General features: G+C 41.9%; 1 protein-coding gene across 1 annotated transcript; it reads right to left on the bottom strand.

The window, feature by feature from the left end:
• Positions 1-3,282, bottom strand: gpr183a (G protein-coupled receptor 183a). Its single transcript, XM_084422154.1, has 2 exons — positions 2,998-3,282; positions 1-2,131 (listed from the first exon to the last, which is right to left on the bottom strand). Exon 2 carries the CDS (start codon positions 2,112-2,114, stop codon positions 1,014-1,016), a length of 1,101 nt encoding a protein of 366 aa, XP_084278280.1. The 5' UTR covers positions 2,115-2,131; positions 2,998-3,282; the 3' UTR covers positions 1-1,013.
• Positions 3,283-21,709: the final 18,427 nt, after the last annotated feature.

Genomic DNA, 21,709 nt, shown 5'->3' with positions numbered 1-21,709 from the left:
TGTGTAAAGTAATCCAATTTATTTAAAAACAAAAACAAAAAAACAATGCATAGTTTTTACTGTGTAAATTAAATATACATTTATTCTTATTACAGGTACAAAAGTGATTCAGTCAAGAGCAGTGAGATATTTTCTCTTTTTTGTTGTTTGAGTAGCATTAATAATGACAGCAGGTAAATTTGAGTGCTGTCACTTTAAGACCGACTGCGCGGATCCATTATACTCGTGCGTTTTCTTTCTGAACTGTTTACGTTCACTTAAGACATAAATTACTGTGTTTACTTGCAAATGCATGGTCACTTTGATATGTATTTAACCGTTCAAACCCATTTAGGCGGCAAAAAGTACTTGGTTCAGTTCTCACATGCAGCAGCTTCATCAGTTCAGCTCTCTTTCGCTGCTAATTGCGCTTCAGTGGTTTAAAATCACTTGTTTTTAAACTGCAATGCTTAAAAACGTATGTAAATGATAAGCTTTCGTGACCATGCAGCACAGCAAGGTCATGAGAGACAATAGTTCAAAATCTCTACCTGTTGACAAATTTCTACCTGTTAATCGTGTATATCGCTCACCCCTAAATCAGTATAGGCAAGTTCATGTGTTTAGTTGGTAGAGGTTGACGACCTATGTGTTTAATGATGTAATATCACTGAATGAATCAGTGATTGATTCTGAATCTATTTCTTACTGGAATCTCATTCTGTGGAATCACAGGTTTGAGTCACCTGGCTTACTGTTTCTTGGTATTTTACGAGTGCTATAGCTCATCATTTTACTGCAGGTGTTTTTGTCATTTCAACTGTTTTCTTTATTACTGAAAAGATCAAATAAAAAACTCCAGAACAAATTCTATCATGAACTAAGACAGCATCACAAAATGTTATCTACCGACTGAGAACAAATCGCTTGAAACGTAAAATAATCCAGAGGTAAGAAATGTGTTGTTTTAAGTCTCATACAGTCACTCATCTGCATTTCTTCTTCTTGTTTATAGTTCAAAAACAGTGCTGCCATTAGTCACTCAATAGCACACTGCTCCTCTCTTTCTGAGTGCTTCTTGAGCTCATGTGGATTTTGTCATTCCCAAACACGTCTTTGGAGGAGCCTTCAGGGGAGGTCCTGACCACGCTCGAGAAGGACATGCTGACTTGTTTTCTGAGCAGTCTGAGTACCTTCTTCTTGTATCCTTTGCAGGCAAAGAAGTAGATGAAGGGGTCGAGGCATGAATTGAGATTCATCAGACAGACGGTGATGTGAAGGGAGATCTGAAAGTCGTGCAGTTCTGAGCAGTCTGGCTCGTACCGCAGCTTTCTGATCATGTACTGCAGGAGGTCGATGTGGTATGGACTGTAGCACACCACAAACACCAGAATGACGGTGCAAATCACGCCGATGGCTTTACGACTGCGACCCGACCTCTCTGTCAGTTTATTGGACTTGGCCAGGATGCGGAGCTTGGAGCACAGTGCCGAATAGCATACCAGGATGGTGACGACAGGAAGGCCGAAGCCGAGCAACACGGCACCGATGAGCATGACAGGCAGGTTGTCGATTTTCTCAAAGTTGGGATACTCCATACATGTTATGTGACCACTTTGCTCGGTGTTCGTCATGGGCATTGACAGCAAAGGCAGTGTCTGCATCAACACCAAGATCCATACGCCCACACAAATGTACTGCACCTTCTGAACCTTCCGGAAGCGGGAGAAGCGCAGCGGCAGCACCACTGCAATGAAACGGTCCACGCTTAAACAAGTCATGAAGTTGACGCCAGCGTACATGTTGATGTAGAACAGCAGAGCCACGGCTTTGCATAAACCCTCCCCCATTGGCCAGTGAAATCCCAAAGCATAGTAAACAACACGCAAGGGCAGAGCGATTGAAAACAAGATGTCTGACACCACCAGGTTGGCTGAATACAAAGTTGTGGAGTTGATTTTTTTTAAATTAGGCCAAATGACATGCAAAGCCAACACATTGCCCAGCAGTCCCACAATGCAAATCAGAGAATACATTGCAGGCAGGAAATACTGTGCCCAACCACGATGGTCGTACAGGTTGGTACAGATGGCAGAGTCATTGCGAGTTGAGTTTGTAGCTGCTACCATCTCCATGGGGTCAGTTATGAAATCTGAAGAAGGGAAAACAGATACATTACTACAGAACCATGAGATCACAATCAATGCTTGTATCGGATTTCATGGTGTTGTTTCACTAAGGAAGTGCAAAACTTTTGTGTCCTTTTTTGTAACGGGCACACATAGCAAAGGAAATGCCACAAGCCACCTGTGGTTTCAAAGCACTTGCTCGCCCCCAAACTCCTTACGATGATGTTTTTATGAACGAGTCAAATTATTTTAACGTGCACGTACGGAAGTTTGTGATACCGCTGTGAACGGAAAGGAAGTTTTATGTCAATCATCAGCGCAAATGCTTAGAATAGAGGTCCAGACGGGCACCGTGCTCCATTGGAGCAGCAAAAGGTGTTTCCTGTCAGTCCTACAACCGCTCGAATTACCCTCACAAAGACCTTGAATGCAAGAAAAACATGTCTGGGTAGAAAACAATTCTCTGTGATGGGGTAATGGTGATTGCGTAATGGCTAGTGTACTTCTGCAAAGCCAATAACTGCTTTTAGAAAGTTTTCAGTAAATTTGAATGGTAAATCTTTAAAAAAAGAATATACTGCTTTAGCATGCTGCAATAATTCATATTTTTTTCACTGTTTAGTGGTAACCTTGCTATTCATAGATTTAATCACGATTTGCTGCATGTTAATGAGTCATAAGTAGGATCTTTTCATCCATGTTCCAGTACACTGAGTACTCGCATGCTCTGAAGCAACACAGCAAACTAGAATGGATATGTCCATTTGTATTCGCATTAATCTTTTTACTTATATTATGCAAGCTGAATATATATATATTTACAAATATACATATATATACAAAGTCTGAATACTTCAAAAAAGATTATTATAAAAACATATCTACTTACCAACACTTTCTTTTGGTTCAGTTTTTGTGCTTCTGTTTTGTCAACTGATCATGGCAGTGTCAAAAGTGGCACCTCCTGGTCCAGCATTAACCACGTTTTCTAGCGCACCCCAACTGAGCGATGAAATACTGTTTCCAGCCTGCTTTTGTAACCATGACGACTGACATAATTTCCTGTATTGCTGATCGAGATCTGCCCCTTTTTTTTCTTTTTTTTTTTCTTAGAAGTTCTCATTTGAGTGAGGACCTCTTACTATCACATGTCAATTGCCATCCTACACGTGTTCCACTGTGGTTTCAGAAAAAAAGAAACTCATCAGGACTTAACCCTTATTAAAGGTTACTTTAATAATTTCATTTGGCTACTAAAATTGTGTAAATTGTGACACAACTGGCAAGAACATCAGTAGAAAAGAAAGAGAGAATGATTAATTATCATATATATATATATATATATATATATATATATATTATTGTTATTGTTATTTTTTAAAAACATATTTGTATACATGTATTTAAGAATCTGGCTACATTTTTCATCTGTTTAAATAAAATGTGTTATTTTGATTCTTTATCATGCGGTTTGCAACATTATTGGGTGTGACAGCAGTTGTGAAAGTGCACAGTTCTTCGTTCTATTGTTAGAATTTGAAATGTACATCTGCAAGCTTTTGAAAGACTTCCCTGTTTAGTTTGAAACATCCTATATGCACCTGTTGGCATTTGTTACAACCACTTAAAACAAAATTTTGATGAATCAAAGAACACTAATGCCTGCTTTGTGGTTGTACTTAACTACAGTAGCTGGATGAGACAAGTATAACGTATGATGTAAAGGTTGAGAATACAGGTTGCATTCCATGATTTTGTTCTAATATCAAATGAAACACTGTTTATGACTGGATTTTTTAAAATGTCGAGGATGTATATTCTCAGTCATATGAGATCTGACAAAGGACAAGACAATTTTTTTTTTTTTTTTTGGGGATGTCTTTGTCCTTTATATATATATATATATATATATATATATATATATATATAATTAACAGTGTTTAAAATACTTTCAGAGCTTACTTTCAACAAACAGAAATTGAAAATGTTATTTCCGGCTACTGGTCGCTGCTGTCACCAAAGCTACCATCCTAACTTTTGAGAGGATGTGGCTTTTGAGAAATCATTATTTTTTTCTGCTAAACACTCTTTAAATGTATGCAATCAAAAACTGTAATCTTCACTCCATGCTACGCACATGGACTAAAGTAAATAAAGTAATGACTAATTTATTCCTGTGAGGTTACCTTTTACTTGCGTAGGTCTGTGGTTGGTTAGACAGAACGTTCACAAAACAACTGCGTTCCTCAATGAGCAGAGTCCTATTTTATATACAAAAATGTTTTATATACATTTTATGCACAAAAAGTCTAACTTTAAAGTTTGGGTTCTAACTTTGGACAATTATCCAGTTACAAAGCATAAAAAAAATCAGTCAGATTCTTCTCTTCCACGAATATCTTAAACGTGCGATGTTTGTTTTATTAAACCTGTGACAGTTTGTGATAAACAGGAAACCTGAAATAAATGACTTCAGTTTCTGCTGTCTACATGTTGACCCCTGTTCCAAAAGCACGGTGGCACCTGCCGCTTCTGCACACCCGAGGTGACACCTCAAAAACACATTTTTCAAATGTGTAAGCAATAACTTCTCGCGTTAAGGGCACTGCATATAGCTGTTAACTATTTCCCGATGATGTTTTTCAAATGTCTCAGGGTGGTTTTCACACCCACTGAGGGCTCCTCTACTCTCTTCAACTGTTGAAGTCATATTGTAAGTGAAGCCATTTACAGTCATATTATTTCATTGGCACATTTTATTATTTTAGCTTTGTTTAGTTGGGGTGGTTGTAGTTTTGAACCCATCAAGGGTTGGTCCATGATCCGCTTGAGCATGACTCTTCATTTTATATTACTGCTTAAAGACTGAATATATCAAAAGTGTGCTGTTAGTCACTTTGGATGTACATACATCTCTTAGTGTTTCATGAGCCAGCGTCTAAGTCTGTGTCTGAAAGGAAGAACAGGACAGTGTGTGACTTGATGAGTCAAACACTTATGAAAAAACAGACAGATTTGTTCCTCTTTTGTAAAAAACAAAATGCCAATACAAATATTTTACAATAAATTCCTTGCTGCATTTTTGTCATGACAATATCTGGGCCACAAACACCACAGAGACTGGCAAAAGACAGCTGAATTTGTTTGATATCTTAAGCACACTAAAAAGTTTCAGTTTTGACTCATAGCAAAAGAGAGCTCTGTGTTTTGAGTGTCGGCAATGTAGGCTACTTTTGGTTTTGCCCAGACTTATTGACACAGAATCGGTTTAATTTTCACAGTCACCTTATAGTGAGATTCTTCTAAAAGATAATACAGATGATGATGATTCTTTTCTTGAAATTCAATGTGGGTTGTATTGAAATGTGATGCAAATTCTCTGCTTTCAGGATATCTGAGATAAAGGTTAACTGGTTGGCAGTTGAGGTTTACTTTTTTCTTGTTGGCCAGTGAACATATGAAGTAGAGCGTCAAAGACTCGATCGTGAATTGTTAGAAAGAGGAAATCCATTTCAAACCCTGCTGAACAGCTAAAGGAAATAAAAGATTTGTATGTTGGAAACATTTTATGTGTTTAAACAGTATGTGTTTTTGATTTAAATTTAAATTTAAATTTAAATCCTTGCCTCATAGCTTTGCATCAAGAGGCGCAGTTTGTGTTGGATGATTCTTTAGACGGATATGTCTTTCGCTGACGTAATGTTTTTTTGTGTTTACTCACTTTTTTGTATTTTTTTTTCTGTAAAAAAATAAAAACTGTAACAGTTTTACAACACAAAATGTTTTAGTAGTTTCACAACATTTTTGAGCTAACTCAATTACCAAACCAAGACACATTTTGGTGTCAATCATAAGTTCAATCAAAAGAGTGTTATAGTGCATTTGAGTAATGTTAGAAATATCGTATTGACACATTAATTCCACCACAAAGTTGTAATTACAAGTGGCAATCTCTGAATTTTCTTTGAACCCAGAGTTGAGGGGGGAGGGGCGTATCAGTGGGAAAACATTAATGAAATGATTATTATTGCTTAATTTTACAATAAAACTATCTAAGGTGCTAGTACAAAATACAATTGAATAATACAATTACGATTTAGTTTACGGCACCTTCATGAATTAAATAAAAATATAAAAACACACCTGATGCGCATATTCTTTTTTCATCAAAAAGTAGTTATTTTTTGCTGTATTTTTTGTAGAAAAAGTACATCATTTTGCTCTGACCAAAGTGATTTGAATTCAGCTGACGTAGTAATTATGACTTCCCAACGTATAAATACAAACTTCCTAGGAGGAATTAAAAATATCACGTCTAATGTGTCTCTTGTGTGTAGACAACGGTCATTATATTATAGTCGTTATATTATAAACATTTCAGGGTGCTAATGGTAAGGTACAGTTTAAAAATATTGTGGAATGTGGATCAATACCTGAGCACAAAACCTGTGTCACGGTTTGGGTTTTGTTTATTGTTCCTGGTTCTTGTCTGTCATGTGATCCCCTGTTCTAGTCATGTGATCTTGCCTTGTGTTCCCCTGTCTGTTGTCATGTTGTCATTGGTTGATTGTTTAAATGTTCACAGGTGTCCCTTGTCTCGTCATTAGTCCAGTATGTATTTAAGCCCTGTGTCTAGTTCAGTCTTTGTGAGTTCTTGATGTTGTTAAGTGGATGTTGGTTGTTCTGTTCCTGAGTCCTGTTCCCTGTTCCCTGTTCCCTGTTCCCTGTTCCTGTATTTGAGTTTGTAAGTCTGGAGTTTGTTTATTAAAGTGTGCTGCATTTGGATCCTGCTTCCTCCATGTTTCAACCGAATCGTAACAGACACTGAACAGGACAAAACACAGGGCTTAAATACACAGAGCAGATGAGGGAAACGAGACACAGCTGGGACAAATGAACTCAGTGACAGAAACCATAGTAACAAACAGGCTTGGGATGAACTAATGAAGGAGGAGTGGCTAGAAACTGAACACAGTGAATAGAGGAAGTCCAAACACAAACGTGACATTACCTCCCTCTCCCGGAAGGTTCTGGCAGTTCAGGGGGCCACCAGGGCGTCGCTGGTTCAGGAGTCCAGGGTGGCCACACGAGACGTGAAGCTGTGAAGACTCTGGACTGGACGGGACCAGCGGTGAGGGCTCTGGGGGTACTGTGAGCTCAAGGGGTGTTTCATTAGCCAAGCCCACAGTAAAGGCCAAACCGCTCAAGGAGAGGGCCAGGTCGACATATCCCTCCAGGGTCCAGCCGGTATAGTCCTCCGGCATAAATTGAGCAATGTCATCATCCAACCCGCTCCAAAACAGCTCCATGAGCTGGATGTCATCTAATGATCCCAGATGACAGCAAGTCAAAAAGTCCCTCGCATATCTCTCAATGGGCTGGCCATCCTGAAACAATAGCCGCGTTTCCACTGTCGGGCTAGGGCCGGGAGCGTGCTAGTGCGTGCCAGGGCCAGTCGCGTTTCCACTGTCACTTCTGGGGCTTGATCGGGGCTAACTCGGGGCCAACGGCCAGGATTTCTGGCCCGTCGAATACCTTGGGCCAAAGCGGGCCAGCTCGGGCTAGAGGAGTGGTTACCAACAGAGGAGGAGTTTACCGTTGGGAGACGGCAGCGCCGGATGATTCTGTCAGCATTTAAGACTTAAAAATAAAATAATTTAAATCGCGTTCATGTTTGAATGCCTTCTGGTTGTGATGCAAAAGACTATGCGCGCTAGCCGTTACCATAGTAAACATAGTAAACGCTTGAAGATACGCATAGTAAAAAAACAACAACATAGCGAACGCTTGAAGAAATCAGACCAATCTTAAAGGCTATCACAGTCATGTTTTTATTTTATCTGTCATAGCCTACGTCTCGTCTTAAACCGGACTATCAAAAAATAAAGTAACTTTTTTTTCGGGAGCTTCCTCTGTTTCTCTGACTGAAAATATCTGTATGGGAGTCGAGAGAGTGCTAAAGCTCCTCAGGTCGTATGGCATATATTTGTAGAAATTATCATTTTTTCTAAATGTGATGTAAATATGTCCTGTAACTAAGTTACCAGATAAAGAAACAGACGCGACTGAAAAAGTAAGTGTGTCCTCTTTCTTTTGTGAAATAGACCTAACGGTAATTTATTTCTGAGTGACTAATGTGCAATTTTTACATAAATTAATTCATTATGATCAATGTATCACTTTTTATTGTAAACCTGTGGTAAAACATCGATGCTTGGGTTTTAAATATTCAAGTAGCTGCTAAACAAACAAACAAAAAAAGCTAGCAAACGGCCGCTTTTATCGTGTTTGTTTTTAACGCTGTTTCCAGTGATTTCTGATTAGTTTTCTGATAAAACTTCCATTTGTTGGTGAAATGATGGGTTAGTGTGACGTTGTTCCAGAGAGGCGTGTTACGGGCGTGTTTTAGTGAAGCGCTGTGGAGCTTCTGGCCCGACAGTGGAAACGCATGCCCGGTGCTATTGGCCCGAGGCTATTAGCCCGGCACGGCCCGTTTAAAGCCCTGGCCCGGCCCTGGCCCGACAGTGGAAACGCGGCTAATGAAGAAAGGAATTTCCTCAGGGCCTGGTTGCTAACCACTGCTGGATTCATTTTGTGGTGAGTTCTTCTGTTACGATTCGGTTGAAACATGGAGGAAGCAGGATCCAAATGCAGCACACTTTAATAAACAAACTCCAGACTTACAAACTCAAATACAGGAACAGAACAACCAACATCCACTTAACAACATCAAGAACTCACAAAGACTGAACTAGACACAGGGCTTAAAGGAGAACTTGGTAACTTTTTTAACTTAATGTGGCCGTGTAAATGTGTACACTATATAAAACTCAAACACAACCAAACATCTAAAAAAGGGGTTCTTTATTTTCGACTGCGTATGAGAAAGACTGGTTAATGAATTCTAGTTAATGTCTGGAGTTTCCGCTTGTGGTCAGGAATATAAACAAAAATGTATACAACGAGTTACAATAGGAAAATAACAAACATAAAAACTTTCAAACAGAGCTCGCCCCGTACAGTGTGAATTACAATGTTCCACAAATGTACAAAAAAACAACCCGAAATAAAGGATAATAGTTACACTACCATATTTTTCCCTCAGTAAGTTCTCTTTCACAATACTCAATTTGTGTTAATTTTCCCTTTTAGCTTTTTGCAGATAATTGTATATTCCCAAAAATAAAACAATACACAAAACGGTTTATGTGAGCACTTATACCCCAAATAAACAACGGTAGTGGCTTTTTATGTTTTCTGAATAAAGAACAAAACATAAACATGATTAAAGACACATTCTCATACAGTAAGCCACTGACACACTTGTAAGACAGGAATAAACATACTTAACACTCTACAATTAACATTACTATACTCATTCTCATCTCTTACAGATTATTAATAAACTTTAACATTACAAATAGTGCAGAGCTAGCCAAATACTTTTTTTTAATTGAATATAAGCATTTACAATAAAAGAATGAAATAAAATGACTCACTCTGTGAAGCGATGCACCGCACTAGAAAGCCCGCGCAATGGTCATCTCACGTACACTAACGTCTCTTCGTTCTCCCCTCTGACATTATTTTATCACAGAAACAGAAGTATTGTTTATATTTCTCCTCAATAATAACATGAGCTGTAAAAATGAGTTCAAATAACATGTTACATTTCCATTAACCAAACACTCCCAAAACTTGAGACAAAACGTCTGGACTGAATGACACAGAGTTACAAACGGACTGGGGTAAATGGTACGGGTTACTGTGTTTACCCACATTCTGCCTTTGAGACCGACGTGGCATTGGTGTAGGTGCTCTTGGCTTCTCTGGAACGCCCAAACTATGTCTCTGAGCCGGGATTGGATGCTTCACCACAGTATCAGGAACTGAGTATGTTGGTACCACTTCCCCACTATCAATTCCTTCCTCTGACGCAGTTAGTGTTTCTTCAACACCTTCGCATCAAGGCTCTATCGAACCCTCCGCTTGCGGATTGGATTGCTCGTGACCTTCTTTCACTAAAGGCGATGACCGCCCTCTTGCCCTTTGCCATGTCTCATCCACAACTACACACTCAAGGTCCAAAGGCAATAACGGTCCTTTATCCAGGGAACTAACACCTTCCTTCACCTGCCGTACCTTGCTACGCGGTGCTGGCACCGGGGTTGGTAATGGACAAGGTTGAATATGCGACCGATGTACTCTTCTTTGTACACCTCCTCCGACAGGTTCCACCGCATACGTAGTTCCTTGAATGTCTTTCACGACATAGACCTCTGGCGCCCACGCGTCCTGAATTTTATTTCTCCCTGCAGGACGGTGCCTTAAGTACACTTGCTCTCCAACAGCAACTTCAGGGCAATACACCTCACTCTCATGTCTGATAGTCCGTTCCACTGCTTTTTTCTCTGCGTACTCTCTCGCTCTAGCATGGGCATCCTGGAGTCTCTCCCTGTGAACGGACAACCAGTTGGTTTCCGTGCCTTCCTCAGGCTCCCTTCCCAACAAGGCATCAACTGAAAGGTGCGGTTGTGTCCCAAACAACATGTAATTTGGGGAATATCCCGTGGAGGAGTGAGGCGTCACGTTGTAGGCATACACCAATTCTGGCAGGTGTTCAGGCCACCTCCTCTTCTTGTCGGGCGGTAATGAGCGCAGCAGCTCATGCAGCGTGCGATTGAATCGTTCACCCTGGGGGTGATACGGAGTAGTTCTTGACTTCCGTACCCCGTACAGTCTGCACAGTTCTGCTATAACCGCGCTCTCAAAATTCCTCCCTTGATCGGAGTGCAGTCTCTGCGGTACTCCATACCTGAGGAACCACTCTTTCAAGAGGACCTTTGCGGTGGTATCAGCTTTCTGATCCCGGGTGGGGAAAGCCTGGCTGAACTTGGTGAAAACATTTGTCACCACAAGGACATTTTCTCGACCATCAGAGGCGGCCTCAAGGGTAGTAAAATCAACAGCTACCACTTCTAATGGACGGGAAGCCAGAAAAGGGGTCCAAGATGCCCGGATCTTAGGCTGAGGCATCTTTGCCAGTACACAGCGTTGACAGTTTTTCACCCATTTGTCTACAGCTTCATGCATACCTGCCCAATAACACCTTTGCTTAAGCAAGCCCAACGTCCTCTCAATTCCTTGGTGTCCCATCTGGTCATGAACACTCCGTAGCACTGGCTCAACCAGACAAACGGGAAGTAACAGCTGCTGACACTCACCTAGAAACACATCATCGAATACCCGATACAATAATCCTCCATCTTCCTTGAACTTGTCCCATTGTTTGAGCAATGATCGCACTTGCCGAGGCAAAGTCCGTCTCTCGCGAGAAGAAGGCTTCCTACTCGACTGCCAAAACCATTTTAGGATACTCAGAAAAGGGTCAGCATCCTGAAAGCGACAGTGCTCCTCCTTAGTATACCCAGGTAACGTTGGAGTGTTTCCAAGGGCAGGATCCAAGCTAGCTTCCTCTTCAATCAGCTCCACTGGACCCAATTCAGCTGTTGCAAGGTCTGGTTCTACAGCAGTTCCCACCTGCAGCTCATTGCAAATGGCCACACAGCCATCATACTCTGCATCTTCTGTCACTATCTCCCCCTCTTCCATGTCTGGCCTCCGGGAGAGAGCATCAGCAGCTGTATTACAACGCCCCGGCCGATAGCGTACCTCGAAATTGAACACTGCCAGCTGTGCCACCCACCGCTGCTCCACCGCTCCCAGCTTAGCCGTGTTTAGATGGCAGAGTGGGTTGTTGTCCGTGAGGATAGTGAAACGAGATCCCAGCAGATAACCTCTGAACTTTTCAGCTACAGCCCACTTTAACGCCAGGAGCTCTAACTTCATGCTACTGTAGTTCCGGTCGTTGCGTTCGGCACCTCTCAATCTTCGACTAGCGTAGGCTATGACCTTCTTTCTCCCATTCTGGTACTGATACAAGACAACGCCTAAACCCAAGCTACTGGCATCCGTCTCCAGCATGAACGGAAGAGAGAAATCGGCATATCCCAGCACTGGAGCGCAGGTCAGCTCCCTTTTCAGACGTTCAAATGCCTGTTGGCACTCCGATGTCCAGGAGTCCTGGAACAACTTATTGCACTGGGCCCCACTGCCCTTTTTGGTGCACTTATTCACAACATCGTGCAAAGGTCCCGCCACCTTGGAAAAATCTGCTATAAACCGGCGGTAATAACTGCAAAACCCCAAAAAGGATCGCAATTCCTTTCCGGTGCTAGGTGTTGGCCACTGCTCTACTGAACTGATCTTGTCGGGGTCCGGGCCTACCCCTTGGGCCGATACTCTGTGCCCCAGAAACCTCACCTCCGCTTGGAGAACGTGGCATTTCTCCACTTTAATCTTCAACCCAGACTCCCTCAGTCGGCGGAGCACTGCTTCAAGTCTGGACAGGTGAGTCTCGAAAGTACTCGAATAGACGAGAAGGTCATCCAAGTAGACAAGAACCATTTGGAACACCAGATCACCCATTACGGCCTGCATGAGTCTCTGAAATGTCGCCGGTGCATTGCAGAGACCAAACGGCATCCGTTGATATTCATACAGTCCGAATGGCGTGACGAAGGCGGTCTTATGCTGATTCTTCTCGTGAACAGCTACTTGGTGATAACCACTTGCCAAGTCTATGGATGAAAACACCTGGGCTTTACCCAGCGCATCCAAGCTCTCATCTATCCGCGGCAGGGGAAATGCGTCTCGCAAAGTCTTCGAGTTCAGTTTTCGATAGTCCGCGCATAGCAGCAAACTCCCATCTGCCTTCCTGACTAAGACCACCGGGGAGGCATATGGACTTGAACTTTCCTTAATAACTCCTTTCTTGAGAAGTCCGGAAATATGCTCCCTCACCTCCTCGAACTGATTTGGAGGTATCCGTCTGTATGCTTGGGTAACGGGGGTATTGTCAGACACAGGAATCTCGTGTTTAACCCGATCAGTGTACCCAAGATCCTCATCACACATTGCGAACACATCCGCGTACTGCCTCAACAATGCTCTCAACTCTGCTTGTTGACCTGGAGTTCCCCCCACCTGTACCCTGTCTGAGGGACACGATAAGTCACTGTGGGTCTCTGTCATCGACCTTACGCTGACAGTAACTTCCTCATGATCTTGGGAAATCCGTCGGAATGCTACATTACAAGAACCACTCTCCACTGGGCAACCTTGGGACAGTACTCCAAGCCTTGCTTTCGGCCGTAGCCAAACATCTTCTGTCGCCCAATTTAAAACTTGAACTGGAAATACTTGTTTACCAGCTGACACCACCATGGGCACGAGGATCAAACCCCCTGGCAGCGGAACTGCCCCTGGTTCAAGTATGACCACACCCTTAGTCTTGGGTAGCTCTTTATGTACTCTGACCTGAACCGTGGCAACAGAGGCTGCAGGTACGCACGTTTTGAATTTTCCTGCTAGTCGAACTGTAGAGCTTGCCGCAATTAGTGCCTCTTCCTGTACTTTACTGAAAGCATCTCGCCAGTCCGAGTCTAGTGTCCCCGCTAGGCCATTATCAAACTCGGCCAAGATCAGCTGTTTGCAGCGCTGAGCAATATTCATGCCGAGAATTCCTGGAGGTGAATGATCAGCTTCTCCATCCTTCTGGTATCGGATTATCAAGAATCCGCAGCCGGGTATTGTTACCCCCAACACCTGAATATCCAACTCCACATATCCCAAATACGGGAGGGGCAGTTTGTAGGCGGCCGTAATCCGCAACCACTTCATCGTGCTGTGCATATCCTTATCTTCCCCACGTAAGCGCTCTCTGAAAAAGCTTTCCGTCAACGTGCTCACGTTGCTGCCCGTATCTAAAAGACACTTAACAACTATTCCCCCTATGCTGATTTCAACCTCGGGGCATTTGCCCACGGCACGTTCCAAGAACCGTTCTTTAGTCAGAAAGCTGCTGTTTGAGCCCTGGGACGCCCCTCTCATTGCTCGGCTCTGCGCAATGGAGGGAGCACGTTTCCCGGCACTAGGGCTTCTGCAGGGGCCGCTACCTGTCCTTCCTGCTTACGTGGCGTGGTGCAACTGCGGGCTATATGTCCCACACCATCACACCTCAAGCAGATTGGCTGACCATCTGGAGTATATCGAGGCTTGAATTTAGGTCTTTGGGGCCTTTCAGAGCCAAAACTGGCTCTTTGAGTCGTAAGGCTACGAACGGCATCAGTTAGCTCGCCGATAGGCCTATGTCACGAAAAAATTGAAGACCGGAAGTACGTCTTTTAGTAGGGATATGGCTCTTCCGGTTAGCTTTTTACAATGGCGGAGTCCGATAGATACCGCTGGACCAAATCTCTCCGCAACCTGCCTGAAGTCACATATGACGATGTGGTTCGGATGGTAAATGAAAACTCTCAAGTGGAAAAGCGTGAAAGCTGAGGAATGGCTGTCTACGTCCTGACGCAGAGCAACCCGGTACACTACAACAACAGCGGCGGGCTGTTCGTCAGTAAGGTAAACGTTTCTATGGTAACAGGGAGTTGGACCAATCAGCAGACATTGCTGCTACGCTTAGGATTGTGGGTAGTGTAGTTTTTTTTCATAAGATCGCGGATAAAACATGTTTTTCTTAAAACAGGGTTGATTTCATACTAACTTATAGCTTCTACAGGAGCAAAAACATTCGTTTCACAACCTCATAGCTCGTGGTCAGTCTACCTCGGATGGTTTAGACATTATGGCTGATAATCTAAATCCTTATGGAGAAATACTGTTGACCGGAAGTTCTGAATCCCTACTCCGCGTTCCGGAAGCAGGAAGTGTGACATAGGCCTATTGCTTTTCCTTGTTGTGCCACTACTTTCACGACGTCTTGCAAGACAGCATTCAGTTCCTTTGAAGAAGATGCAGACACATTTGTGGATCTAGCAGCCTCCTCAAACCCCACGCCCATCAGGTAACGGTTTCTAGCGACGCTCGCCCCCCGTGGACGCTCCTCAGCACACCACAACAGAGCCTCTTCTCTGACCTCAATTAGAGTCACACGGGGCCGGTCCCGCACCATTTTGCGCAATTCCCGTCGAAGTACAGTGTCCCTTACCCCCTCTATGAACTGATCCCTTAACGTTAACTGCCCATCGGGCACTGCATCAGGTGACTGTTGGAGTGCCGCGTTTAACATCGTCGACAAGGCATGCGAATACTCTCGTAGATCTTCCCCTTCTAACTGCTTTCGTGCATAGAAGGCATGTAACAGTTAAGGAGTCGTCCGCTTCTCTCGGAAAGCGGCCCTCAAGCAATCAAACAGGTCCTGAGGCGTTGCATCCTCCCTCCCCACACACAATTTAACCTCATCAAGTGCTGATCCCCTTAAGTGTGACAAAATAAAGTCTACTTGATCCTCTTCACTCAATCCCCTTATCCGAATTACTCGTTCGAGTTCCTCAATAAATTCGTCAATGGTCTGACCGTCTTTACTAGAGTCACCACAGTAGGGAACAATTTGTCTTTCTCTGGGAATATAGACATACGACCTAGTGTTAACAGTGTTCAGACTAGCAAGTGTCGACATCACCTGATCATGTCTCTTCCCAAGCTCCTGAATTTGTGATCGGAGCTGTAGGAACGGGTTATCTCTATCATCATCATCAGCCCTGAAGGCGGCGCCAGCCTCTTGGCTATCGACCATCTCCTCATGAGCGTCTTCCTCCATACCTCTATATCTGCGTTATCAAGAGTCTCAGTCTCTACAAAGTTCACCTGCAAACACAGTCCAATGCAGCCTCCTCGTTCCAGCCGGTCCTGGCACTCTGGCTCCTTGTCCTCCCACAATCCTTCCTGGCTCTGTGCACAGCTCTCTCTGCTGACTCTGGCACGCAATCCTCCTTGACCACTACCGTTGTTTATCTACCCACTTAGGCTAACGGTATGTTCGACTTAGCTTGTGTATTCGTTTTCAAAGAAAAACCCTCCCCACAAGAGGAAACCAGCAGAAAGAAAAAGCCCCACTCCTGGTACCAAAAAGATGTGGCCGTGTAAATGTGTACACTATATAAAATTCAAACACAACCAAACATCTAAAAAAGGGGTTCTTTATTTTCGACTGCGTATGAGAAAGACGCAGCGTTAATGTCTGGAGTTTCCGCTTGTGGCAGGAATATAAACAAAAATGTATACAACGAGTTACAATAGGAAAATAACAAACATAAAAACTTTCAAACAGAGCTCGCCCCGTACAGTGTGAATTACAATGTTCCACAAATGTACAAAGAAACAACCCGAAATAAAGGATAATAGTTACACTACCATATTTTTCCCTCAGTAAGTTCTCTTTCACAATACTCAATTTGTGTTAATTTTCCCTTTTAGCTTTTTGCAGATAATTGTATATTCCCAAAAATAAAACAATACACAAAACTGTTTATGTGAGCATTTATACCCCAAATAAACAACGGTAGTGGCTTTTTATGTTTTCTGAATAAAGAACAAAACATAAACATGATTAAAGACACATTCTCATACAGTAAGCCACTGACACACTTGTAAGACAGGAATAAACATACTTAACACTGTACAATTAACATTACTATACTCATTCTCATCTCTTACAGATTATTAATAAACTTTAACATTACAAATAGTGCAGAGCTAGCCAAATACTTTCTTTAATTGAATATAAGCATTTACAATAAAAGAATGAAATAAAATGACTCACTCTGTGAAGCGATGCACCGCACTAGAAAGCCAGCGCAACGGTCATCTCACGTACACTAACGTCTCTTCGTTCTCCCCTCTGACATTATTTTATCACAGAAACAGAAGTATTGTTTATATTTCTCCTCAATAATAACATGAGCTGTAAAAATGAGTTCAAATAACATGTTACATTTCCAGTGGTGGAAGAAGTATACATACCATGTACTTGAGTTAAAGTAAAGATACTCAAGGTAAAATATTACTCAAGTAAAAGTAGAAGTGCTGCCTTTCAACATTCACTTGAGTAAAAGTACAAAAGTATTTGCCTTCAAATGTACTTAAGTATCCAAGTACAATGAATTTTTGTCACAAGACTCTTGTTTAACTCAGTCTACGTGAAGACTCTAATGTCACTCTTGGTGCATCAATCTATTAATAAAATGACATTAATTAGTCATATATATATATATATATATATATATATATATATATATATATTTGAATTGAATAAATTTTTTGCGTGTTTAATTTTGGACGGAAGGGGACTGTTCCCATAAGGTATAATACATTTACAGTATTTACTGTATATATTTTTCACGAGCGTCTATGGTCATAATTATAAACATCCTAATGTTATGATACATTCACATAAACCTGCACAATGGCATTAAATATACACACAAACATATACATACATATATATATTCTACGTTATGGGAGCAGCCAATTTCCCTCCAAAATTAAACACCAAAACGTATTAATGCAGTGTTTCTGCTACTCCCCAGAAAAAAAAAATGCTATTAAATGCAAGTAATTTTAGTGTCAATGTAATAAGCAATGTTCATTATGCGTCAATATTTACCGATAATTGCTGCAATAATAGCTGCTGCTCTCTGCCCCGCTTAAAATCATTGGCAACGCAATTTGTTTGGAACTGTTGAGAGCTACACGAATCACGCGACCGCGCGGCGGAGAGAAGATTACAGTAGTTTTGTTCGACTTGAACCGGCGCTGCACACTGCACAGACCAATCGGTGAATGACATTATTAATACCATTAGAGAGTAGACGGCTCTGTATGCTTTTCAATCGCTCTCGCGATTTCGCTCTATACTTTGATGTCATAAACTGATCGGTCTGTGCAGCGCCGGTTCAAGTCGAACAAGCGTGTGTCGCAACCTCTTATATACTGTCTATGGTCGCAACTCTCATATTTAACGGCTTTGGTTCGCGCTTAGTAGATAAGGCAAGTTCAAAACAAAGCGCGCAAGTTGTAGACTACTGTGATTGGTGGCTCGTTTGACCAAATTGGGGTTTCCCCTTTTCGCTTTCATATAAGCAAATGGTATAAGTTGGTGTTAGTTTCTAACGCGCCTCAGCTCACGCGTTCTCTGAAGGTCTATAAAATAGGCAAAACCGAAACTTCTTGTTCTTTCCGTTACTGCACTACTCATGTGCACCAGAGTGCCCTCTAGAGGCGGGAAGCATAACTACAGGCTATTTTTGCCCTGGTTACATTAATAAAACTGTCTAGAAATCATTTGGATGGTTAAACAACCTGTTCTGGTGATATTGGTGACTTTCCCCGCTCCCCCCAGCGTTCCCAGGCGGAAAACCAACCTTGCAACTTGAGGACTACCGTCCCGGCAAGATAGAAATTGGAAGTCTCGTGAGAAGCGAGAACTAGAACGAGAACGAGTGCGAAACACAAATTGCTTTACGGCAATTCGACCTAAACACCCACGCATGTTTGATGTATTACCAGATTACCCACCTCGGTAGACATAGCTCCACACGATACAGTTGGCTTGCTCCGATCAAAACAAACGCACATGAGCAGCGGTAGAGAGGGGGAGGAGGCCGCTGCAAGTGAGTTTTTTACGACTGTGTTGTGAAATATACGCCCCCCCACAGCTGTAGGGGGAGCTCGTGGGGAAAACACGCGACAACAAAAGGGAAAATCAGCGAAGAAGTGACTAGAGTTCGCTAGAGTTGCAGAGTTCTCCTTTAAATACATACTGGACTAATGACGAGACAAGGGACACCTGTGAACATTTAAACAATTAACCAATGACAACATGACAACAGACAGGGGAACACAAGGCAAGATCACATGACTAGAACAGGGGATCACATGACAGACAAGAACCAGGAACAATAAACAAAACCCAAACCGTGACAACCTGCTTTTAAAATGACCGCTTTATAAAAGTTAAAAGTGTTTCAACAGAAAAAAAAGGATACATTTTGTTAACAGAAAACATAGCAAAATGTTCCAAATTACACATCATACATTCCATATTAAAATAAGAAAATATGAATAATTAAAAGGATAGTTCACCCAAAAAACAAACATTTTGTCATCAGTTACTCACTCTCATGTCTTTACAAACTCATAAGAATTTTGTTCATCTTCAAAGCACAAATTAAGATATTTTAATGAAATCTGATAGATTTCTGTCCCTCCACTGAAAGTTATCCAAAAATCTGACACTTTAAAATGTTCATAAAGTAAAATAAATCCATATGAATCAAGATGTTTAATCCAAGACTCCTGAAGAGACACAATCGCATTATATTATGAACAGATTTCACATATAAACATTTACCAGCAAACATACATAGAGCAGTCAAATATGGTAAACGGAAGCTTGACACGCAAGAACAAACCTCTCTGAAAGATTTTGCCTTTTGACGATATATTTCAAGATTGAATGAAGGCATCCAGGCACGTCCGACTAAATCCACGATAGCTTCACTATACCTTCATCTGATCTCATTTTTGAAGGCAGCATAGATGTATCCTTCACTGCCTATGATATCCCAGCCCAATCTCATGAAAGTACATATAGTATCTACACCACAAATTTTATTTCTCGTGCCATTTATACGCGAAAAATAGTTTTTGCGTGCATATGATACGCACTTTATGGTGTATAATACGCACGCACTCCACACCCCTAATCCTACCCAAGGAGTTGACAGTGTGTAGCATATGCACGCAAAAAAAAACATTTTTGTCATGTAAATGGCACAAGAAATAAAATTTGTGGTATAGATATGCACTTTCATGAGATTGTGTTGGATATAGGGTGGCCATTTCCATAACACCAAAAGGGAGGACACTTAGCGGCATTTAGTGAGGCAACAATAATTGCATAGATAGGACTCTGGTGTAGCCTACTTGCAACTACAATACAATTTTGTCCATCACATCGATGGTATCATGATACAGTGATTCTGAAATAGTCTTCATTGCCAGACAATTTGATCTACAATAAATCGTGATGTAACAGAAGAGGCAAAAAAGTGTTTGTTCACAGTATTTGTATTTATTCAAGACATTGTGATGTCTGTTTCAAAAACTGACCACTGAGATGAACCTGTCTTGAAAAGTGCACAGTGCCAGAAAACATAAAATTTCTGGACTTCTGGAAATAACAGAAATAGGCTACATAAATAAACAAATAATGAATGCGAAAAATAAATAAATACACATTTCAGTTCTTAAAGAAGTTCACCCTCTGCAGCAGCTCAGGCGACAACAGCACCTTGTCCATTCCGGATTAAATGAGGTCTGACGTTTCGGCATGTTAACGTTATGATATGACGTAGCCAGCACGTGGACTCCACGACGTAGAGGCTTGTTTATGTTTTTAACCAATGATATATCAGATATTTATTTGACAACGCTTTCAGCCAATCATTTGTTTGACCAGAGATCTTATGGCATTAGACACTATGCTGCTGCATCCCAATAAAGATTCTAGAGCGGGTTTTTTAGGCCGATTCAGCGCAACTCCAAAAAGGAGGACAAGTCCTTGAGGCTGCGCCGAACGCCGGACAGGGGGCTTAAAATCTGGACTGTCCGGCCAAAATCCGGACGTATGGCCACCCTAGTTGGATATCCCACAGTGTGTTCCCCTGTGTCTTCCATTCCGTGACAGTTGAGCTAAAAAATAATTATGACATCTGAAAGTTGCGATTGGTGGTCAGTTTGTGTGTAAATGTAAATTTTTTAACAACTTTTTCCACTTTTGATGTTATTTAGCGAGAAATTACTAAATATTCACTTAGTTATTACCAAAGCTCACCCTATTTTATTGTAGATCATTAAGCCGTTATGCTACCTCAGAAACCTGGGCTAAATCAATTTTGTGAGATACCTACATGCACAAACGCTGCCTGCAAAGTCATTGCCTGATATAGGGCAGAAAGGCAACACGTCATTTCAGATGCAGCCTGGTTTTTGTGGAAGCTCAAATGCCCTGGCGTGACACTGACACGCGAGAATGAACCTCAGTGGTTCTTGCACGTCAAGCAAGCATGCATGCTTGAGCTTCTATTTACCAAATTTCAATTCATTAATTATATCACAGAAGTGTGGAAAGATAGAATTACAACAAAGTTCAACTCCATTCCTGAAGTATTTGCAATGGGTAACCTTGACTATGGGCACACTGCAGCTGTCAAGCCCAGAATTTGGCTTTCAGATCCAACACCTTTTAAACAGAGAGTGAGGCCCATCCATCCCTCAGGTTATGAAGCTGTTAGGCTACATTTTTAAGCTGGAGATGTAGCCTAATTCGTGAGTCGGAAAGCCCCTTCGCTTCGCCAATAGTCATTGTGAAGAAAAAGAATGGTGCTATCCGCCTGTGCATAGACTACAGAAAACTAAATAATCAGACCATCAAAGATGTCTACGCATTTTGTGGATTCTGGGAATTTAATAGAATGCCGCAGGGAGTGACTAATGCACCTTGTACATTTCAGCGTGTTATGGAAAAGTGCACCTTGCATCTCAAAGAAGTCCTTGTCTTCCTCGACCATCTCATCGTTTTCTCGAAAAGCCTGGAGGAACACGAAGAACACCTCATGAAAGTCCTGAACCAGCTGAAAGAGTTTGGTCTAAAACTATCTCCAAGCAAATGCCACTTTTTCATG

The sequence above is a fragment of the Rutilus rutilus genome (genome assembly GCF_951802725.1).
Source record: "Rutilus rutilus genome assembly, chromosome: 10".
Classification (NCBI taxonomy): domain Eukaryota; kingdom Metazoa; phylum Chordata; class Actinopteri; order Cypriniformes; family Leuciscidae; genus Rutilus; species Rutilus rutilus.
This window is presented reverse-complemented; position numbering and strand designations above follow the sequence as displayed.

Excerpts from the sequence above, each read along its gene's own strand:
- gpr183a (XM_084422154.1), bottom strand. The coding sequence starts at position 2,114 with ATGGAGATGGTAGCAGCTACAAACTCAACTCGCAATGACTCTGCCATC.